Source organism: Chrysemys picta, chromosome 14, assembly GCF_011386835.1.
Source record: "Chrysemys picta bellii isolate R12L10 chromosome 14, ASM1138683v2, whole genome shotgun sequence".
In the NCBI taxonomy this organism is placed as follows: Eukaryota; Metazoa; Chordata; order Testudines; family Emydidae; genus Chrysemys; species Chrysemys picta.
The window spans coordinates 41,866,283-41,888,566 of NC_088804.1; the positions used below are offsets into that span (position 1 = coordinate 41,866,283).

Consider the following 22,284-nt stretch of genomic DNA (forward strand, 5'->3'; position numbering starts at 1 on the left):
TGGAGGTGCACCAATTGGTACACCTGTCAGCTCTGTGATCCCATGCTGAGTTCCTGTCTCCCTGTCTCTCTCAGGAGCAGAGGATGACCTGAGGAAAGTGACCAAGATAGCCTATTCGATGGTGAAGGAGTATGGAATGGTGCCCAGCATTGGGCATCTTTCTTTCCCAGAGTTGGAGCTCCCGCCCGGGATAGGTCGGCGCCCCTTCAGCCAGGGCCTTCAGCAAATGATGGACCACGTAAGTCTCTTTGTCCTGGCAGCTTCCCTTTTGTTCTTTGCTTCTCCCACTTCATTAAAAAAAAACCAAATTGCAAATAAAACTGGCAGCCCACTATTTTGTGTTCACTGGCCATTTAGAAGTAAATGCCTTGAAACCAGCACGGGTTTGTTCTGTGTCACCTTGATAGGAACATTTACTGAGTCCTAACAGGCAGAATCGTGTGAAGCTGCAACTTCTGCACTAGTGATGCTGCTGCTTTGAACCTCAGTTCGTTGCCATAAAATGGGTTGCAATGTATAAAAACGTAATCTATGCAGCGAGCTGCAGTCATGATTTCAACGTGACCGGCGTCTGATGAGATGGGGCAGAATGGGGGACAGGGTGGTGAGGTGTGACTATAACTAACTTTTTTGAGGGTGGAGTGGGAAACAAAATAAGGATGGGGTGATTGTGGGATTGAGAGTAGATGCCTAGATAGGGAAAGACGCTGTGATTATCTGAGCGTATCCATCCCCTTCATGTTCATGCTACTCCTGAGGGCATTCTGTGCCAAAACAGTAAAAATTCTGTGCACAATATTTTAAAATTCTGCAAATTTTATTTGTCAAATAAATGTGGAAACTCCAGCATGGCAGTGGGGAGCACAGGCCACTGGCTGCACACAGGTGGGAGATCACTGTGCAGCTCCTCCCCAGGACACAGACTCAGCGGTGAGGCTGCACCCAACCCTGCCACAGCGCAAGGACCGGGCCTGCCCCAGAAACACCCCAGGGTGCTGCCCCTCCATGCCAGGTGCAGACAGGCTCAGCAAGGCAGGATCCAAGTGTTGAGGGGCTTAGTTTGGGGGGATCTAGATGTGGGTTGAGAGGGTTCTGTGTGGGACAGTCTGGGTGCTGCTGGCTCAGTGGGGGATCTGGGTGTGGGGGGGGGGATCTGGATGCACAGGGGCTTGTTGGGGGGTTCTGGGTGCAATGGGACTCTGCAGGGAGGTCCAGGGGAAGGTGGTTGGGGCTCAGTGAGGGGGTGTGTGTTTGTGTGTGTGTGTCTGGGTTTGGGAGGGATAGAGCTTGGCAGTGGGGTCTGGGTGTGGGGGCTTAGTGAGGAGTTCCAGATGCTGGGGGAGTAGGACTCAGTGGGTGGGGATCCATGTGCAGCTGGTTGGGGGCTCAGTAGGGTGGCTTGTCGGGGTGGTCCAGGTGCAGGGGTCTAGGTATGAGGGGGTCTGGATACATGAGGGTTGGGGGGAGTAGCTCCCTGTATAGGGATCCTTTCCCCTGCAACTGAGGAGCAATGGGTGTAGGAAGCTGAGGGAGGGGGGAGTTTGCAGATCTTCCTGCACCTGGGGGAGAAATCTTGGGGTGGGTCTGACACAGCCCTGGATGCCATGCAGGGGAAGAGGAAGTCCCATCCTCCCCAGCCCAGCCGGGACTAGCAGCTGAGCCCAGCGCCGAGTAGGAGCCACCAAAAGGGTCTTCTCCAGTCCTGCCCCACAGTGATTTACCTCTCTGCCGGCTGCCCTGGGCACCCAAAACATACTGCTGGGGAGGGTCGTATGGCTGCTCTTGTGGCTTCCCTGTCAGAAAGTTATTTTTCTGCGGGAAGCAAAGAAATCAGCGGGGGTCACAAATTCTGTGCATGTGCAGTGGCGCAGAATCCCCCCAGGCGTAACAGTTTGCAATAAACAATACTGTGTGGCGTCTGGATCACGAGAAGATACATAGCTAAAAATCGCAAGAATAGAATTTTTGTTTCTTTGGTTTCTAGATCTCTTGGACACCCTGGAGGAGGGAGAAAGCAGGTGTTTGTATTAGGGCTGGTTGAAAACTTCCAAGTGAAACTGTTTTTAAACAGAAAACTGGGTGTTTGACAAAATGCAATGTTTTATGCGAAGTGTCTACCTTCTCCAGACAGTGTCAACTCGTGAGAAACCAAACACTTGAAAACTGAAACATTTTGATTCACAGAAATGCTACCATGGTGCATTATGGGAATTACAGTTCAGCTGCCTCATGCTCCTGTTCTCCTCTATGGCCAGGTTTCCCAGCTGGACTACATCTCCCATGATGCCCCACAACTGGGGACTCACCTGATGCGCTGTGGCAGTTCATCAAGAGAGTAGACTAGTTTTTGGCAGAAAATCTTTGATTTTTTTGGTTTAAAGAAAAGAGAAAACCAAACTTTTCCATAGGGACAGGACTTTCTGACCAGCTCCTGTTTGTAAATCATGTCTCTAGGCACAGCTCATCATTATATGAACGTAGTGTTCATTCGTCTTTGTCTGTTCTCCAAGTCTCTCTTCCATTATCATTATTTCTCACTTCTCTTCCCAGGAAGCAAAAGTGCTGGTGGCTCAAGCATATAGGCACACAGAGAAACTCTTACTGGACAACCGGGACAAACTGCAAATGGTACGGACTTCATTAGTGCTTCTGGCATCACTGCAGCCACCAGGTCCTTGGTTGCTAGTGTCCTGGGGAGTGGCGGTGGTACTTTCAGGAAGCAGTGTTTCTGTGCTTCTCTTCCAGCTTTGAGAAGCAGTGTGGGTTCTGGTGCATTTCCAGATTGCAAGAAGATTAGGGAAGCAAAAGAAAGAGAGACTTTGAGCTGCGTATCCGGTCAGCCATTGGATTAGGATTTGGCATGCATGTGTGTTTGCAGTGGGAACTTTCTTTAGTGGTGAATGATCTGAGTCTCTAGACATTAACTGGTGGTGTTCAGGGACTCATTGCTTGGTAAGAGAGGTACTCTTTGTGGAGGGCTTGATGGGGGTGGGTGAAGGTTAGACTCTAGCACAGAACTGCAGTTCCTTTGTTTACATCCATGGTGACTTTCTGATCCTGGGATGCCAAATATGGGACTGAAGTGTAATTTATACCACTGCAAGGAGGCTAGATATTGGCCTTGCCCGGAGGAGTCTGCCATGTCAGAAACCGCAGTCTGCCGGAGTCAAAAAGCAAGTGCTGCCTTTACCACTGCAGCTGGGGACCAGTCCACAGGAAATCTATGTGGGGATTGAAGTGGACAGTATCTGAGGGCAGGAATAATGGGACGTAGAACCTTTGACCTCCAGGTCACCAGTGTGAATGAGTTGATAGTCTCAGTTCACATTGTTAAGCTACCGCTGCAAGTGTTACAGGGCTGGCTGCACCTCTGCCTCCGCAGGTGTCAGGTTGTGGGCCTTTACCTAGCCTGGGATGGAATTTCACAATGGAATTTCTCCACTCTTGGAGCAGGACGTGGGCTATAGTACCGTCTGCATCAACTGTGCTCACCCAGTGGCCCAGCTGAGGATGGGCACCTTTGATTCTTCCTTTAGGGAGTCTGTGCCCAGTGATATATAATGACCAGCCAGCCTGCTTCAACCACAGTATTGTTCGCTTTAACAGTGGGAACAAACCATTTAGAGAAAAAGGACTTGACTACAACTGTCTACACACACATCTGTCTTACCTAACTGCTGACATATTCATTGGTATTGTGGGCAGTCCTGTCACTTTCACACACCTCGGCAAGTTTGAATGGACCTGGAGAATGAACTTTCCTCCCATGCCTAGAGAGTTTCTGTCCGATGGGCAGCGAGGAAAACTTGTGTTGCCTTTGTCCAGATTGTACCTATCCTATGGAGGCCTTTATTTTCATTGACTGCTAACCTGGCACCTTTCACAAGTATTCACACAGGTGCAAAGTCACTTAAGTGTATGGAATAGAGAGGCAGACCTTTCTACCTCTGCTCCTTGGACCTCATTAAGCTAAAGTGATTCTCCAGGTCACTCCTCCAGGCTAGCAGCTAGAGATCACCTGCTTAACTTGTACCCCAGTAGCTGTAGATTGCCGAGCTTAGGGGAACAGAGCATAAGTCATACTCTGCTGTGAGAGTGCCCTTGTCCCCAAAGCTCTCCTGGCTGTTTCTCAGTCTTTGTAGCAGGTGCCAGCAGCTCAAAAAGTTGCATATTGGCCCCCCAAAAACTACAGCTAGACCAGATCTACACTAGGGCTTCTGCTGGCATAGCTATGTTGGTCCGGGTGTGAAGCCAGCAGAAGCCCTAGTGTAGATGCAGCTATAGCACCAAAGCTGCACTTTTACTGATACGGCTTGTACGGGGTTGTCTTAGTAACCAGTATAGAATGGGCTTTGCTGATGTAGCTGTGACCACACTAGGAGCACTTTGCCAGTATAACATACTGGTATTTCTATACCAGTAAAGTATTCCTAGTGCAGACATACAGTATTAGCTGTCAGACCAGTGGATTTGGTAACCCAGGTGTGTTTGTTTCCCTCAGACACCAGCACATCTTGCTTTGGCTGCATCTTTGTCCAAATATACACCTTGATGTTGTTTGCTGCTTACAGTGCTGGACAAACCCCTTCTCTTCTGTTTTAGCTGACCTGGGGAGGATGACGGCATGTCCTGGAGACGCTTTACCCCAAGCACTAGCTGCCATGTCAGCATGCTCTCCTTCATGCCTTGCCAGAGCTGCCACTGACTTGTCTGAACTCACAGTGCATGTACACTCACCTTCTGCCCTGTCTGCTCTTTCTAGCTGGCTAATACCCTCCTGGAGAAGGAAGTGATAAACTGTGAGGACATGGAAGCCCTGATTGGACCGCCTCCTCATGGGCCAAAGAAAATGATCGTTCCTCAGCGCTGGCTTGAAGCAGAGAGAGAGAAACAAGACACAGGCGATGAAGAGCCACCCCAGCAACCCCAGACCCGGGAAGAGGAGGAGGAACCCAGTTTGAGACTAGTATGAAACCCATTCCTGATCCGGACTGGGAGAGGAGGGCTTTAGAGGCTTCCTTCCAGCACCATACCGGAGTCCTTCCCCTTTCAGCTGCAGGGTCAAAGGCACTGAGAGACCAGAACAGGGGATCTGTGTGTTGCCAATATCCTGCCCCTGACTTCTGGGTGTATCAGCCACTGTACGAGGAAGGCTGCCTTCAGGGAGGGATTCTGCAGCTGGTTATCTCCGGGGTTGGGGATTCCTGAGACAAGCACAGATGTAGTTGGTCATGTGAGGCAGAAAGGGGTAATACATGGGTTCAGAATGAATTTAAATGCTAAAATCTCTTTTGGGCTCAGCACAGTGTAAACGCTCAACATCTGTGCTGTGACATGGGTGTGCGCTGCCATTCCTTCCCATGCCACAGCTTCGGAAGTGTCTCTCTGTCAGGCACAACCACTCAGAAGGGCTCAAGGCAGTTTAAGACCCAGTAGTTACTACTTGACTTGACTGTACCCTTTTATCTCTGCTCAGAGTTTAAAAATATACTGACTGAGAGAACAAGGTTCACTGGAGTAAAATGGTCTTTGCGCATTGTTATATAGAACATATTAATAAATGCAGGAGGCTGGGGCATTCTAACAAGTACATGAGACCTGTTATGACAAGTACACAGTTCTGCAGATTTAGGGGCTTCCTCTGCTGGTTGATCTCTCTGATAGTTCTGTGCCTGGCTCCCTCTCTGGGGATTTTTTGGTTTTGGTTGGTTTGGGGTTATCAGTTCATGGATTATCAACATTGTTTGTTATCAGTTTGTGTGCAGGTACTGGCCAACCCCACGTGTCTAGGATCTACTTTTACATCAGAAGCCCATTTTCCAGATCAGGACTGAACACAAGTGCATTGAGAGGCTGAGTCTAGATGTGCTGTTTCTTTTCTCAATAGGAACTTGAGAAGCACCTTTCAGTAAGGACTCTGGGATGGAAACCCGGGTGTTCATTTGCATTGATTTCTACAGGGGGCTGTAGACTGAACTTCTTTACTTGTGTTCAGACCTTTAAGTCCTCTGCAGAACAATCTTGTTGGGGCATGATCATTCTCACTCCACAAGGAGAGCATCTGAAATATCTGTGCGTTGATGTCTGGGATATTTTGCTGGCTGGCTGTATAATGTGCCCTTTTCTCTTATTGAGGATTATTTCCATGGCTTATTCCATGAGGATTATTGTCTGTGTCCCTGAAAGACCCCAGTCCAGGTGCCCCTGCCCCAGTTTCTTCTGTAGGGGACTAAGAGGTCTGAACACAAGTGAAGGGCTTCAGTCTACAGCCCCCTGTAGAACTCAGTGCAAATGAACACGCCTCACATTATTGCCATCAGACTTCCATTTGTGGAGAACTAGACAAGACTTTTGAGGCAGCTGATGTTGTGTTGTTCAGATGGAAGGGATGCAGTTATCCAAGGCATTCTTACCCACGATCACTTATCTGATGCAGAGCCTGCTTCTGTCTCAGGACTCCCAACCTCTGCTGGGTTTAGGAGTAAGACTGGGTCCTGAAAATTGACCTGTCTGGTCTCTATAGACTACTGTAGGGCAGTGCCACCTGCCTGACCCACTGGTTGTACTAGTTATAATGCCAGCTCGGTGTTGGCACAGCATTCTGTAGTAGTTTTTACTTGTTAATCTTATGGGGGAGGGATGTTTTTCTTCTAGTCTGGGACTTGATATTTCCATTGCTTTTTCCCTTGTTTTTTTTTAAACATGATGGGCTTCCCCTTTATTATTTGAACTCTAGAATTTCACCTGCTATAGAAACTGTATTCACTTCTCAACCTTTTAAAAATGGTCTCAAATATGTTCTGGGCCTGTTTGCATGCATACGTGGAATCTGGTAGCACTGCTGCTAATTGTAGTGTGAATACAAATGTAATGCAGTTGGTTTGGGACTTTTCTTAATAAACAGCAGGCTCCTGTGTTTACAGTCTCCTTACCAGTCTGATCATTTTGAAAGACCTGCCCATGCAACCTGGAGCATCTAATGGTGCTTTGTCATTCCGTATTCTGGCACAGGATTGACTTTTAACTGATCAGACAAATGGAAGTATCCACATGCAGCAAAATGCTTTGTGGAGCAGATGTTGCAGCATGGCTGGGTTGCTGGCTGTGAATAGCGAAACCTGCGTTAAAGGTTTGTCGTGGTCTCTTTATCATCTGACCACAAAATGCATCAGTCATCAAATGAACTGTGAAGCAGAAGTGATGGGAGATGCCGTGAAGTCACTGCTTGTGTCAGCTCAACAAGTGCACCTGCTTCCCCCAGACCTCTTCCCCTCATTGTGTCTTACACGGAGAGAGTGCCTTACAAATGGAGTATCTTCGGTTTGCTCTGCTTTCACGTGCGTTGAAGCCAGCTCCATTTGCCGGTCACCGGGATCCTCTGCAGTGAGGGCAGGAACCTGCTCGAGAGCTGCTGTTTCTTGCTCCTACTCCTTGGGGAAGCATCAGGCCTCATCCCAAAGCCCGCACTTGAGTCTGTGCAGGAGTTGACTGATGGTAAGAAATGCCAGTTAAGGTGGACAGCAGGTAGCACATCAGCAGTCTTGTAGGACAGCTCTGTTTATGCAAAGTATAACACCCTGTGGGAGTTTGGCTCAAGGCAGGTGTAGTCTGGCTGTGTTCTAAATGCTGTGACAGTGGCCATAGCCACCTTGAAAAGAATGTGTGTCATGTGAATGTCCGAAAAATTGTCTTCCAAGCACTTGCAGTCCCCTAGTGGTGGTGTTACGAGACTTATGAGGGCCCCTCTCCTTCCTCGCTTGACTTGAATGAGGAACTCCAGTGTGAGAAGAAGCAGCCATTCAAACATGAGGCAACACTGGGTATAGGAAGTAGTTTGAGAAGGGGCTGGGATGAGCTGTGTAAACCAAAGCAGGTCTAATGTGCAGGATCTAGACATAAGCTCGTACCAAACTAGTGCCACAAGCAAGAGCAGGCAACTGCCGTTCTGGAGGAGAAATGTACACGTCTATAGGAATTATTCATCCACGTCTATCTGCCCAGGCATAGATGAAATGCATACATGGAGTAGGAACAGCATAGTTACGCTTTGGGCAGCTGTAATTTTATGATGTCACCATTTTACATGCAAGTGTGTGTGGTAATAGAAGTGCAAGTTACCTCTGGTCCAAGGCTACTGAGGTATTGGGCAGTCCTGGGCTCAGACCATTAGATCAGGCCGCTCTCTCTAGGTATGCAGGGCTCTGGGGAGATGCATACACAGGAATGTATTCAGTTCTGGAATCTAAAATAAATAATGTAGGGGAAATGGATGTGGCTAAGCAGGCTAGAATACTTCAGTGTAGCTTTTAATGAATTGGGTTAATGTTGGTGTTGCACTCCAAAGGTGTAGCTCACCATGTAAATGCTAAGCATTACTGCTAGATCATTTAAGATCATGGACTTGATTTACAGCAAACCAAATAAGAACTTGCCACTGCAAATAGCTTCTATATCTGCCACACCAACAGGACAGTTCCTGACTGGGTCAATCAGTTTCACAACATAATTATTTTTGAATTGTCATGAAAGTTCAGTCTAGGTTGCGATTGTTCCTCTTTGCTGTTTGTGTATCTTATTTAAGAGACATTGTTTTACTGTGGGGGGTATGGAATTTGAGGGATTAGTGTACATGGTCTAGAAATTAGGACCAAGATTTTAAAAAATAAAGTGAATCTTGTACGTGGCTGAAGGCTGACTGGTCTGTAATTCCCTGGTTGTCTTTGTTCCCTTTTTTAAAGCTAGGTTTCAGGGTAGCAGCCGTGTTAGTCTGTATCCTCAAAAAGAACAGGAGTACTTGTGGCACCTTCGAGACTAACAAATTTATTAGAGCATAAGCTTTCGTGGGCTACAACCCACTTCATCGGATGCATATAGTAGCCCACGAAAGCTTATGCTCTAATAAATTTGTTAGTCTCGAAGGTGCCACAAGTACTCCTGTTCTTTTTAAAGCTAGGAATTGTATTTGCACTTCTCCAGTCCTCTGACCCCTCACCCATCTTCCATGAACTGTCATGGATGAGCAACTTGAGCGCTTCCTCGGTGCAGCCAGCTGCCTTTCCCTCGCCCACCTGGTGCAGGTAACGGCACTCATTGGTTTTACATACGCTGCCGCTTTAAAACGGGCGCCATCTTTGTAAAGGGCAGAGGGCCTTTGGCGAGATGGGCGCTGAAGCTCGCTGGGCAGGCCTCCCGCCATCCTTCATTCTAATTGGTCAGTAACCAGTTCAGTTTCCGCTAGGCCTAATATCCCAGCGTGCCCTGCGTCACCCCCTCCTTTTCCGGTCGGCCATTTCCCCCCGTGGAGGTAGGTTTGAGCGGAGGCCGGGCCCCGCAGGGTTATCCGCCTCCATCCGCCGCCTGGGCGGCCCGCGGGGCCCGGGCCCTGGGCAGCCGAACGCAGGGGGGCCGCCTGCGGCCTGTCGCGTCCTGGGGGGAGGCGGCGGCGGGCAGGTGCCGGGCCTGGGGGCCGCTCCCCGGCGGCCGGGGCCGGGCATTCGCCTCAGTCGTTCCCAGGGTGGCGCCCCGCGCGGGGCTGCCGAGCGACAGCCCTCGGGGGCAGCGGTTCGTGTCTGGGGGGCTGCGGGGGGCTGTTGCAGTCCGGCCTGGCCGGGCCCTCCGCTCCCCCGGCTCGCGGGGTGCTGGGCCCTCGCCGCTCTCTGCTATCGAGGGCGGCTTTCGGTAAGCCGCGCCCGCCGCGAATTGTAGCTGTCATTAAACGTGCCCCTTGTGTCTGCAGGGATATAAGCAATCATGGCGCCCAGTCGAAATGGCATGATCTTGAGACCCCACTTCCACAAAGATTGGCAGAGACGAGTTGCCACATGGTTTAACCAGCCCGCTCGGAAGATCCGCAGGTGAGAGGCCACTGGCTGCATGTGTCAGTGAGACCAGTGTCTGGTGAGATTGTCTCTACCTGCCGTGTGACATCGAGATCACGTACTTGGGAATTTTGCCCCCGTGTCTCCCGTGGCATGTGGTGGTGGTTAGAGAGTGATTGATTAAAAGTTACCGTGGTTGTAATCACAAAGGCCAGTAAAACAGGGTAATGTCTTTAATTAGGTCTACAGTCAAATGATGAAAATTCTCCGGAATCTCTGCACAACATTGATGATTTGCTTGAACCCTTTTTTAGCTGATGACTGTAGCTTACTATGAGAGCCTGTAGTCTGGCCTTGTTCACCTCAGTTACTAGATGGACACATTCCTTACCTCAGCAAGTTTGATGGGCCCTCATGTTTCTCTGGGAGGGACTCTGGGCGTTTAGAAGATTGTCAGTGTAGAAGTTAAAAGAACAGGCGTACTTGTGGCACCTTAGAGACTAACAAATTTATTAGCGCATAAGCTTTCGTGGACTACTGCCCACTTCCTCGGATGCATATAGAGTTAGGTATCTTATACAAACATCCTTTTGTTGACTGCTGTGATATTTCTCTTTCACCAGGAGGAAGGCCCGTCAGGCAAAGGCTCGGCGCATTGCTCCACGCCCAGTGTCAGGGCCAATCCGACCCATTGTGAGGTGTCCCACTGTTAGGTACCACACAAAAGTTCGTGCTGGCAGGGGATTCAGCTTGGAAGAGCTGCGAGTGAGTATAACTGGTTGGTTAGCATCTCGTAGTAGAGTGCACTCACATGCAACAGATAAATTCTATAAATGTGTCCAGTGTTAGGTGGGTGCAGAGTAAAGTATCCAACTGTAATTTGGTGTTTCAACTCAATTTTTTGTTTTCGAGTGGGTGAAATGAACTCCTTGATATATTTCCCTGTCTTGCGCGGCCTGGTTAGTCTGTTGGTAGCTAGTGTAAGATGTAAACAGCTGAGTGGTTGGCAAATGGATATCTGTTTAAACTGGTTGTGCATGTGGCCATTTTGGAATTTTCTAGGGATGTGTCTTCACTAGCAATGTTAAATCGTTGCAGTGGCAGTGCTTTAACATGGCAGTGTAGTTGTAACACCCCCACGAAGGGAGTAGCTACCAGCGCTGGAAGCACGGCTGCCGGCACCGGTGCACTGCCTACACCAGGGGCGGCAAACTTCTTTTTGGCCTGAGGGCCGCATCGGGTTTCAGAAATTGTATGGAGGGCTGGTTAGGGGAGGCTGTGCCTCCCCGAACAGGCAGGCGTTTCCCAGCCCCCGCCCCCTATCTGACACGCACGTACGTATGTACATACGTCTCGCCCCTGACGGCCCCCCGGATCCCCTGCCCCCCACCCCCCCTTCCTGACTGCCCCCCACGGGACTCCTGCCCCATCCAACCACCCCTTCTCCCTGACTGCCCCCAGACCCCCCGCTCCTAACTGCTCCCTGCCGCCCCATCTAACACTCCCTCTCCTTCCTGACAGACAGACGCACACCCGGGACCCCTGCCCCACCCAACCACCCCTTCTCCTGTCCCCTGACCACCCCCAGAACCTCCATCCCTGACTGCCCCCATCCAACCCCTCCTCTCCTCCCTGGACCTCTGCCCCATCCAACCACTCCATCTCCCTGACTGCCCCCATTTAACCCCCCCGTTCACCGCCCTCTGACTGCCCTGACCCCTAGCCACACCCCTGGCCCCGACCTCCCCCTGAACTCCCCTGCCCTCTATCCAACCCCGCCCTCTGCCCCCTTACTGCACCTGGAGCACTGGTGGAACGGCTGCACCATGACAGGCAGCCGCGCCACCCAGCTGGAGCCAGCCACATACTGCACAGCACAGAGCACCAGGTCAGGCCAGGCTCTGTCGCTGCGCTGCCCCAGGAGCTTGCTGCCCAGAGCATTGCGCCGGTGGTGCAGTGAGCTGAGGCTGTGGGGGAGAGGGAGGGGCCTGGGGCTAGCCTCCCTGGCCAGGAGCTCAGGGTCAGGGAGAATGGACCTGCGGGCCGAAGTTTGCCCACCTCTGGTCTACACTGGCACTTTACAGAGCCGAAATTTGCAGCGCTCAGTGGAGTGTTTTTTCACACCCCTTAGTGAGAAATTTGCAGCGCTGTAAAGTGGCAGTGTAGACAAGGCCTAGATAACACAACACTATTATCCAAAGTACAGCATGGTGGTCGCTATAGGTAGGTGTGTAATTGCTGTAGATGCAGAAAATGGACAATATGTGTAGGATAAATATGAAATTAGAGAATTAGTTAGCTTACCTTTGGTTAAGAAAATATATATATGTTGTAAAGAAAGGCTCTGATTAGCAATTAGAAGGAAAGCCTTGAAAATAATAAGTTATAAGGCCAGACGGAATGAAGTAGGGAGGATGCAGGGGGCTGGACTAGATGACCTCTTGAGGTCCCTTCCAGTTCTGTGATTCTACATTTGGTTCAAAGAATAACAAACGAGGTAAAAGAACTTCTAAAAAGAAGGCCTCTGACCCTTGAGGATGACTGCAGATGGTTTTAAATAAGACCAAGAGAATCTGTCTTAAAATGAGCCAACATGGCCCTTGCCAACCCACACACCAGTGTTAAAGCCTGTGTGAACCCAGGGGCAATGGCAAAGCTGTTGGCAGCAAGGAGAGGAGGAAAGGCCTTGGGAAGAGAGGAGTTTGTAAATCTTCATCAGGTAAGACTGGAAATAAGGGTGAACTGTCTGAAATTGGTGTTTGCCTGAAGTCAGTACTTGGCAATGACATCACTTGTTTGTTGAAGAGTATAAAGAAGCTAATACCTGCCTGGCCACCTTAGATCCGACCAATATGGGTCTAAGCACCCTGGGTTTAACCCGTTTGTAAGTATCTTGATCAAATGTTTTGTTACTGTTTGGATGTAGTAAATTATATATGCATGTTTAGAGAGATGTATAACTTTGGATTTAATAAAGGAATTTATGGTTACGTTAGTGTTTGGTGCTTTCCCGTATTCATATTAATTTCAGGCATTCCAATAGTATGGGAATGAGATGTGTAGGCAGTAGCATAGGTCAACACAAGATTGTTTTGAAAATTAGAGAGACACGGTCAACTTGCCAGTTTAATAAAATTCCAGGGTTTTAAACCACTCAACTTGAGGAGGAGGGAGTGTTATGGTAATGCACCTTTCTGAACAGTCATCTTATGGGACAACAAAAGCAAATGTCTACAGGACTGTTAAGCACCAAGAAATAGTTTGCTTCTTTTGGTTCTCTGGTATTTTTTAGGGGCTCATGATGTAAGTGATACCTGATAAAGCATTGATTTAAACCTTAATAGTATAGCCAACTTCATGAGTCAGGTTGGCATGTGTGATTTTAAATGGCCCAGTTGCTTGTTACAGTTGGAATTGCACATTGTAGTATAATGTATAATTATATAAGGACACTTGCTTATTTCAGTGAGTGAAAGTGATATCCCCCATTCTTTTCCCTGTGGCCTTAGATTTTGTGCCCTCCTTTTGCTATTTGAAGGAGTGTTGGCCTCAGACTTGAAAGTTATGTAACATGTGTTGTCTTATATTTGAGTCTAATCTTTGACTTTTGGAGATGCCTTATCTGTTGCTGTCCAACTTCTGGGCGTAGCACAATTCATATTTCTTAATCACTGCTCCTGCTTCTGATGGGCCTTACAGTCAAATGATGACACTTTCTCCGGAATCTCTGTAGTCTCTGTGATGACTGTATTGAACCCTTTTCCAGCTGATGACTGTAGTGGCTTCACTCAGTAGCACAATGGCATAACAGTCACTTGAAGGTTGACATTAATTCTCTTGCTTTACAGATGGCTGGCATCAATAAAAGGGTTGCCCGGACTATTGGAATCTCTGTGGATCCCAGACGACGCAACAAGTCTACAGAATCCCTGCAAGCCAACGTGCAGAGACTGAAGGAGTACCGCTCCAAACTTATCCTCTTCCCAAGGAAGCCCTCTGCACCCAAGAAGGGAGACAGCTCTGTAAGTACATTGGGTCCTGGAAGCTTTTAGAGGCCTTCTCCTGCTCAGTGGTGCTAAGGGTTGGTTATGGCTGATCCTCTAATCTTCTACTGTAAAGCGTTGTTTACTTAGACACATCTCCTAACGGAATGCCCCTGCACGGGAGGCCTCTTCCACTGGCAAAGGTTTGATAGAGCAGCTCTAGTCCGCCTTCAGGTACATCTGATGGAGGGATGGGCTTGGGTGTTGGCCAGGGTATGTGCTATAACTTGTGGTCTCTGTTGTGCTGGGAGCCGGGCCTGGAGTGTGGAGTGTGCAGTGGTGATTTAAAGTCACATTGCGGGGAAGCTGCCCTGAATCAAAGCCATGATACTTTAGCAACTCTCCCACAATGTCTGATTTTTGCCTAAGCAGTTGAAATTTAGTAAAAGCAGTTAATGTGTTAGGGTGGATAATGAGCCACCGTTTCAGGAGTACTTGTCTCACTATGTAAATAATTACAAAAGAGAGCAATGAGAAAAAATGCAGGGACAGAGAGGTTTTTTCAGCTGAGTAACCTACAGAGGTGGTGAGTTGGTCAATTTTAGGAGAGTTCCACCTATCAACCTGTAAATCTTAATTCAGAGAAAACACTTGTATCAGCTAAGGTTCTGAAATAAGGTGGATTTCCATATATTGCTTTGCTCCAGCTATGTAGGCTCCGTGCTTCCAATGAGGACGTATATGTAGTGAAATGAAAGATTTGAAGAAGGGGATTTCTAGGCAACATCCATAGACTCTTATGTGCTCTAGGCTTTTTACCTGTATTTAAACATACGTCCTGCTTAAATGTTTCTAACGTGGCATAGTCTGCCAGCAGGAATTGGGTCAAAGTGTGTTAACTCTTTCAAACTGGTCATTGAGCTTTTCTCTGACTGCATTTATACTGGCTGGCTAAACTATATAAAATGTGGCTTTGTTGGAACTTATCAGTTTAACATATTCCCTAAGCCCATTGTAGACAGTCCTGGAAAACGTTCCTTTGAACCTGGTTTGGCACTGCTGGAAATGTGGATGTGAAGAAGCTGAAGTAGAAACTACTTTATATGCAGACTAAAGGTTTCCCCTTTGCTCCAGCAAGGTCTTCTGTAACAACAGTTTCCCTGGGGGCAATTCGTGCCGACTTTCCTGGAGTGTCATGTGAACATCACTGATAACTGGTGCAATTAGAAAACCTAAAATAGTGTATTCCCGTGTGTTCATATCCTAGACTGGTTAGCAAGGCAGATCTAGTTGTGAATGTTTAGCACCAGCACAGCTTTAAAATGGTACAATGAACTTGAAATCTAGCCAGTTTCAGAGTGAGATAAACATTGTTAAACGTATTATCTCCTCCCAAGGGTCCCTTTGTTAATTCTTGTGCCTTCTGTTGCCACATTTTTAAATGTTTCTTTTCCCTGTGGTTTTGCATGAGAGCCAGACAAATAGGGGAAGCTGAATGCTGTTTGAATATACAAAATAAACTGCAAAGTAACTTTTCTCTGTCTGGTATGGGAGCCAGAGACGTTACTGGAAACAATAGTAAACTTGACATTTTTTCAGGTTGGTGTAACTTTTATAAAGTCGGTGTTGTGCCCTTGAACCAGAGCTTTACATTCTTGATTCCTGTTTTTGGTGTGGCCAGGAGAGGCAATTTGGTGGTGGAGTAATGGTGATGCATCAGCACCTTGTCAAGCCCTCAGGATGACTTTGCTTCCTTCCATCTCTCTTAACTGGGCATAGTTAATAGGTCACACTCCCCAGTGCAATCCCAAATTCTGGGTTCAGTTGAATTTCTCTTAAAAACAAACAAGTCTGCTTTAGGCTGGCCCCTTTAAAATGCTAGCACACCCTCTGTTGGAGTGGGAAATAGCACACTTCTCCACTTGTGTGTTTCCGAGACTCTCCGTGACGTGTATGTGGGAATGTAGGGCCCTCTCTTCAGTCTGAAATATGGGCCAGAATTCCTGAGGTCCAAACCATGGAACTTTTTCTGTTAAACATGTATTGCTAGATTCTCCAGTCAGATCACCAAGCTGGGGCCTTGCACACAGGCCTAGATTTTAATTAAGATATGAAACTGAAGAGCTTATGTTTTGCTCCAGAAGGTACGTTCCCTAACCCAGGCAGCTCCCACAGGCCTGCCACCAAAGGAGTCAGCTTGTCTGGCTGAACTCAGTAATCACTTGTTTCCTCTGTTTCACAGCCAGAAGAACTCAAGATGGCAACTCAGCTCTCTGGACCTGTTATGCCAATCAGGAACGTAAGTGAACCTGCAAATCATGTGCTTTGTTTGATTGTTCTGAAGTTAGACGCTGCTGTGATGTATCTCTAAATACTAGAGAGAACTGACTCGACAGAAATGGGTTTTTCAGTGCTGCATTGTGACACCGCAGCTACGTTTCACTCTCTGTAGACTGCAGCAGTTACCTTGAGACCAAAGAACAAGAGCCTGTTAAAATTGACCTCCTATTTCTCTAGTACAGTGGTTCTTAACCTGGGGTGCACGCACCCCCTGGGGGTGCAAGGTGCCCTTTCTGAGGGTGTGAGACATGCCAATTTTTTTAAGAAGGTAAATCATCAAAAACACAAATTAAGCACAGGCACGCAAGTACAACTACTTTGTTTCATCAAACCTATGTGTTTATTGACATTATACATTTTTTTAACAATTACCCTGTAATATACAAACAAAAAATATATCTAGGTTTAAAGAACTGACCTACTTCAACAATTTTTGATAAGGGGTGCGAGAACATATTTTGAGACCCAATGCAGGCTGCAGTAAAGGTTAAGAACCACTGCTCTAGTAAAATACTGTTGTTGGTTTGTTTGTTTATTTATTTATTATTATTATTATTATTATTATTATTATTATTATTATTATTATTATTTAATCTCAATATTTTACTGTGAGTGTGTAACTTTAGCAGGGTCTCTGGATTTTTTGCCACTATGTAATGAGATGCACAGAGCTGACTGCTAAAACTTTTAACCAACTGTTGGTTAAATCAGAGCTCCCTTGAGGAAGCCGAAGGGCAGGTTCATGGGCTTGAAGTAGTGGCAGTGTTTTGTCTGGGGGTAGACTAATGGATGCAGTTTCAGCTGTCAGAATTTGTTCTGAAATTGAGGGTTCTGCCTGAAGCAATTCAGACCTGAGGATGGAAGCGTTACCAGCTGTCTGTGCACAGCCCTGTGCTTTGGTAATTTAGTCTTCAGTGACCCAGGGCTGGTAGCTCTGTACTAAGTATTACATGACAAGCTGTGGGTTCACTGCAGTTTGTTCTAGAACCGTTGCTACTTTTGAAGGGTTTTATTTGATGCTTGCTGGTGGTAATCCACGAATGAGTGCAAACTGACTGCGAGGTAAATATCAATCTACCCTGAGATGGTTATTCTTGGAGTTTCTTCCCTCACCTCATCAGTGGTGTGAGCTGACAAATACAGAAGCTGAATAAAATGAGGCACCTGATTGAATAGTGTTGCAGGCATGGCCTCCTGCTTTGATACAGCATCCCTGCCAGTCACGGTGTCCTGTTGCTAGTAGAAATCTGTACCCAAAAGTAACTCTTCTACACATTGACTAGGCCAGAGGATTCCAGAGAAGATGGTTACACATTCTATCTGACTCTTGTTTCTGCTAGGTTTACAAAAAGGAAAAGGCCCGTGTTATCTCTGAGGAGGAGAAGAACTTCAAAGCCTTTGCCAGCCTGCGTATGGCCCGGGCAAATGCCCGTCTCTTTGGAATCCGTGCTAAACGAGCCAAGGAAGCTGCAGAGCAGGATGTGGAGAAGAAGAAATGAACTGCTCTCCCTCGAACTGTCAATAAAAGAGTATAGAAATGTAACCTGGTGTGGCGTCTCCTTAGGCCGGATGCAAAGGGATCCAGAGTAAAGGAAGGTGATACTTTTGCCATGAAGCCTATACTCAGCCGTGTTGGTTAGTTTGTTCAGCTACATTCTAGCCGTGCGTTGTATAAAAGTAAATTGAACTGTCGTCTCAACTGGTTTGCTCACTGCTTCTGAGATGAGCAGGTAATAGGCTCCTGGCATTGTGGGGGGCAGGTACTCATTCAGTCTGGGTGGCGTTGCCTTAGGTTTAAACAGTTGCGTTTTCCCCTCCGCTTGCTGTTTAATCACACTGCTTTGAGGGAAACCTGAGCAGATGGCTCTTTAATCAGTAGCGAGACACGGCCCTGCATTGCTCCTCTCTTCTTACGGAGCAGCCTGCTCGCTTTTGCCTGTAAGAAACAGGACTGAAATTTCCAGTGTGTGGAGGACTTGGCTGAATCAAGTTGTGAAAGAGAACTGAATTGGATACAGTCCTAAACTACCACTGGGGGGCGCCTGTCTTCATGCAGCACTAACTACGTGTTTTTTTTCTCTGACAAGCCAGTCTGATACCCTGTAAAATTGCTGTGCAGGTTTCCTTAGTGCCTGGGCTTTCCAAAAGGAATTGGTAGAATGTAGGGTGCCAGTCTCAGCTGTGGTATGTATGGTGTCTTTAGTAGCAGGGGACCTCCTCTGGATTCTTACTAGTAAATAGGGATTCTGATTTCCTTTGCTTCTCTAGCATCCCCTCTGTAGGCTGTTTGAACTAGGTCCCTGGGTATCTTGTTCAGAGTAGCACCATAGCTTCTGGGAGGCACAAAGTACTACCCAGCCTGTTGAATTTGGAACAAAGAAACAGCAAGAGAAATAGATCTCCCTCTGCCCTCTCCTTCCCCCCCCCCCACCCCCACCCCATCAATTGCAAACTTGCTTTTTACCTGCTTGCCATAATAGCTGTTTTGTTACTGCTTGTTCCATGCTTGCTTGGAATCCCACGTATTTGAGCTTGACTCTTTAAACAACACACTCATTTTCCCCTCTGTCTAAGAATGAGCAGGACATACAGGGACCAGTTAACTTTACCTGCACTGGTGTGTTGTGTGTAATGTGCATTGTGAAGTAAAATCCATTCCGGAGCTCTACTGACCTGACCCAGCCAGTCCTTTGTCTCCGAGCATGGAGAAAATGCTGGGTTCTGCATCTGGGACAAGCAGAGAACTCCCCTCACAACCAGATCTTGTTTGTCATCTCTAAGCAATGACTTGTCTTTCACAGCTAATATTTTCTCTTCTGGTGTATCGGGTTGCCCAAGTTCCTGCCCCTAACCGTATGTGAAGCTTTTCTATGAAAGAAGTGGAACCCCAGGCTATTTCTTGCCCTCCTAGCCCCGTATTTCACATGGTTTGGTGTTGGGGACAAGGGGCAAGTCCAGCCATTCCTAAAGGGGAAAAAGCCGTGATTTTATGGTATTGCCACTAAATAGCTAAATGCCTTCTCTGAAATAGTTGTCAGTATTTCACTGTGTGAATGAGCTGCCATCTCCCTGCTGCATCCCATTGTGAAAAGGACCGTGCTAAGTAATTAACAGAGGAGAGAAGCTGGAACCTTATCCATTCAAAGAAAGGCTTACTTGCTAGAACTTGTAAAACTTCTGAGGAGATTGGAGGGTTATTTGTACAGTGCCAAAGGTGTGACTGGTACCCTAGAGTCCTGGAAGAAACAATTTCCTGCGGAGCTTGCAATTGAGATTAATGGGCCACGTGAACGAAAGGGGCGGAGGAATGAAGAGAAGTGTTTTGGGGAGAGCCTGTTTTTCATTCAGTCAGATTTTAATGTGATTTGTTCTATTACTGGCTCTCCTGAATGGGTCTGACTTAACTGATCTGCACATATTGTGGCCTTGTCTACACTATCCAGTTTTGACAAAAGTCAGCTGAAATGCTTCTCCCACCAATGTAATTCCCGTGCTATGCCAACCTCATAAAACCACCTCACCAAGAGGCGTAGGGCTTATGTGGGTGTAGTTAGGGTGATGCACTATCTATGTGGACACACTGTTTCTTACATCAGCTGTTGGCTGACATTCTTGTCAATTTCAGCTCTGCTGGAGCTGTGAAATTGACAAGAAATCTGGCTTCCCAGCTGGGCTGCTGCCCAGTCTCCACTCCAAGCCTGGCTTCCTCCCAGGCTTCAGGCTTGGGCTGCCACCTGGGCTCTCCACTCCCTCCTTGGAGCCCTGCTGCCCCCCACTCTCTGCTGGGAGCACAGCAGCTGACTGGACTCCGAACACCGATCTCTCCACCAGAGGCAAGACAGTCCAGGCAGCTGCCTCCTCCCTCCCTCCCCACTCCTGGCTGGGGAGCTGCACGGAGTGGAGAGCCCAGACGCTCAGTCCTCCACACTGCCCCTCTTTAGTTGTTGGGAGCAGTCCTGGTGAGCACGCTCACCACCAACAGGAGGAGGCTAGGATAGACATCCGCCACTGGAGGAATTAATGGAGTTAATGATAATGACCTAGCATAGGTCAGTTTATCTTTGTAGTGTAGACAGCCTGTGTTATAGAAAGAAATAAAAGGTGCTTTGAGAAGACGAGTGGCTCGTATATGCACAGGGAACAAGAATCCAACCCTGGGATGGAATGTGACAACTATCTAACTGCTCCCGACAGGGGCAGGCCATGAATACCTAACCAGTGGAATATGCAGGCAAGGCTAAAGCCGTAATTATCCAGATTGGAAAGTGGCCGAGACATAAGCTAGAAAAACTCAGGTGCATAGACATTTATTAAACAGACATCTAAAAAATTGTACATTGTCTCCTGCGGTCATGGTGGGAGGTGCTCATCTCGTGTTCTAAGCCCTCGGTCAGGCCTCGTGACAGCTTCCAGTTTATACAGGGGTTTTAACAGGTCAGATTTTAAACATTTGTTACTTTAGCCATATAAGTAGGTAAATGAAGGGGCCTGAGTGCAGCTTCTTTCAAAGGGCAAGATGCAACTACTCACTGTTGCCACTTGGTGGAGCAAAAACCTCAGTTCAGATTTTTCCACTATTACCATTTTTAAAGGTGGCTGTCCTGGGAAGTGTCTTCACCATTTTTCCTACCCAACCAATGGGCTGTGGGTTGTGGCTTGGGTCTGAGCCTTGGCCTTGAAAATATTAAACTCCCCAGATGCATCAGGTCAATCCTAGCAGGGTCTGTTTGGCACTTCCTCCTCCATAGGTTGAGTTCCATGCACTTTGCTCAGGCAGTGGGAGTGTCTTTCATAGAAGACTTTAGCAAATGGGATCCAACCCACTTTCAATAGATGGGTTTCAGAGTAGCAGCCGTGTTAGTCTGTATCCGCAAAAAGAACAGGAGTCCTTGTGGCACCTTAGAGACTAACACATTTATTAGAGCATAAGCTTTCGTGGGCTACTGCATCCGAAGAAGTGGGCTGTAGCCCACGAAAGCTTATGCTCTAATAAATGTGTTAGTCTCTAAGGTGCCACAAGTCCTCCTGTTCTTTTTTCAATAGATGGTGAGGCTTGCGATGTGCGTGGCTAATCCTCCGCTCAATCCCACCAGTTTGCTGTGCGCCAGGCTGCCTGGTGCTCTCCACCCCAGAGGTGGCCGCATTGCAAAGTTTGATATTTTGAATGTTAAAGCACAAGTGGGATGGGTGATGGGCAGTCTGATCAGTGAGGCTGCCTCTCAGGGCTTCTCTTCTGTGAAACAAACAGTGCTGGAGGCTGCATGGTTTGAAATCCCTTCAGAGACCAGCAGGTGTCGTGCGCAGTTTTCATTAAAGAACTGAAATTCTATCGGGTCCATGTGAATGAGCATTTCAAGACAGTCTTCCCTAGCCTTGTCAGTTACTGACTGCTGCTAAGTGCTCTGTCCTGACCCTCCGGCCACCTGCTCTGAGCTGCAGATGGTCAGGGCATGCCTAGAGGCTTTCATTGAGGTTGTTCCTGCGTGGTCTGTGAAGCAGAGCTAGATCATTATGACTGTGTAGCGCGCTCAGCTAGGCAAGGGAGCCTCTGAATAAGGCGGGTTCATCTTGCTGGCTGAAGGAACGCTAATGTGCCTGCTTCCATGCAAATCTGGGATGAGCAGCTGCTATCTTGTTTTTCGTTCAAGGCAACCTTCCAGTACTAATCGAACTGCAAAGTATGTGACGACTTTATAGCCCTTCACAAATGGGCCCTGACTCAGCCTGGCAGGAGGCAGGTGGGGCAAAGTGGGGCAAAGAAGGTAAGAAACACGCCTAAGCTCTTGTAGCACGTCCGCAGCGGCGCTGGCAGTAGAACCTAGGTGGAGAGTCCCCATCGTGTGCCTCATTTAACCATCTTCCCCTGGGCTTGGGCTGCTGCTTAAGCCCTGCGGCAGAGGAGGGAGTACCACGGGCCACTTCCCTGCATTCCCCCGGGTAGCCGAGTAAAGGCGGGGTGGTGGGGATGGGGTCTGGGTTCCATCCACCCTCCATTAGCCGAGGAAGGCTCTGGGATGGTGGAGCTGAGGGAAGAGGCTGGGGAAGTTCTGCGTTTGAAGACCAAACCTTTACCCTGATGATGTTCCACTTTGGCTCCCAGGGCAATGTCAGCAGTGGATCTGTAGCCCTGAAGGAGTCCGTCC

General features: G+C 48.0%; 2 protein-coding genes and 2 non-coding genes across 5 annotated transcripts in view; all 4 read left to right on the top strand.

The window, feature by feature from the left end:
• The window catches only part of SPG7 (SPG7 matrix AAA peptidase subunit, paraplegin), a 47,675-nt gene extending 40,748 nt beyond the window's left edge, over positions 1-6,927 (top strand). For both annotated transcript variants that reach the window (XM_005308179.3, XM_024110133.3), the window contains 3 exons: positions 75-238; positions 2,551-2,628; positions 4,763-6,927. In XM_005308179.3, the coding sequence (XP_005308236.2) occupies positions 75-238; positions 2,551-2,628; positions 4,763-4,972 (452 nt within the window). In that variant the 3' untranslated portion in view covers positions 4,973-6,927. The remainder of the gene's footprint in view (positions 1-74; positions 239-2,550; positions 2,629-4,762) is intronic.
• A 2,220-nt stretch (positions 6,928-9,147) lies between these two features.
• RPL13 (ribosomal protein L13) lies at positions 9,148-17,684 on the top strand. Its single transcript, XM_005308180.4, has 6 exons — positions 9,148-9,304; positions 9,737-9,854; positions 10,442-10,583; positions 13,667-13,840; positions 16,044-16,100; positions 17,482-17,684. The coding sequence occupies exons 2-6, from the start codon at positions 9,751-9,753 to the stop codon at positions 17,638-17,640; spliced, it is 636 nt and encodes a 211-aa protein (XP_005308237.1). The 5' UTR covers positions 9,148-9,304; positions 9,737-9,750; the 3' UTR covers positions 17,641-17,684.
• Positions 10,073-10,154, top strand: LOC112060368 (small nucleolar RNA MBII-202). The gene has a single exon (XR_002889673.1). It is a non-coding gene; the product is annotated as a small nucleolar RNA MBII-202 (small nucleolar RNA).
• Positions 13,523-13,607, top strand: LOC112060369 (small nucleolar RNA MBII-202). Its single transcript, XR_002889674.1, has one exon. It is a non-coding gene; the product is annotated as a small nucleolar RNA MBII-202 (small nucleolar RNA).
• Positions 17,685-22,284: the final 4,600 nt, after the last annotated feature.

Coding starts and splice junctions, on each gene's coding strand:
- RPL13 (XM_005308180.4), top strand. CDS start 9,751: ATGGCGCCCAGTCGAAATGGCATGATCTTGAGACCCCACTTCCACAAA. Junction 9,855..10,441: donor CCCGCTCGGAAGATCCGCAG/GTGAGAGGCCAC, acceptor CTCTTTCACCAG/GAGGAAGGCCCGTCAGGCAA. Junction 10,584..13,666: donor TCAGCTTGGAAGAGCTGCGA/GTGAGTATAACT, acceptor CTTGCTTTACAG/ATGGCTGGCATCAATAAAAG.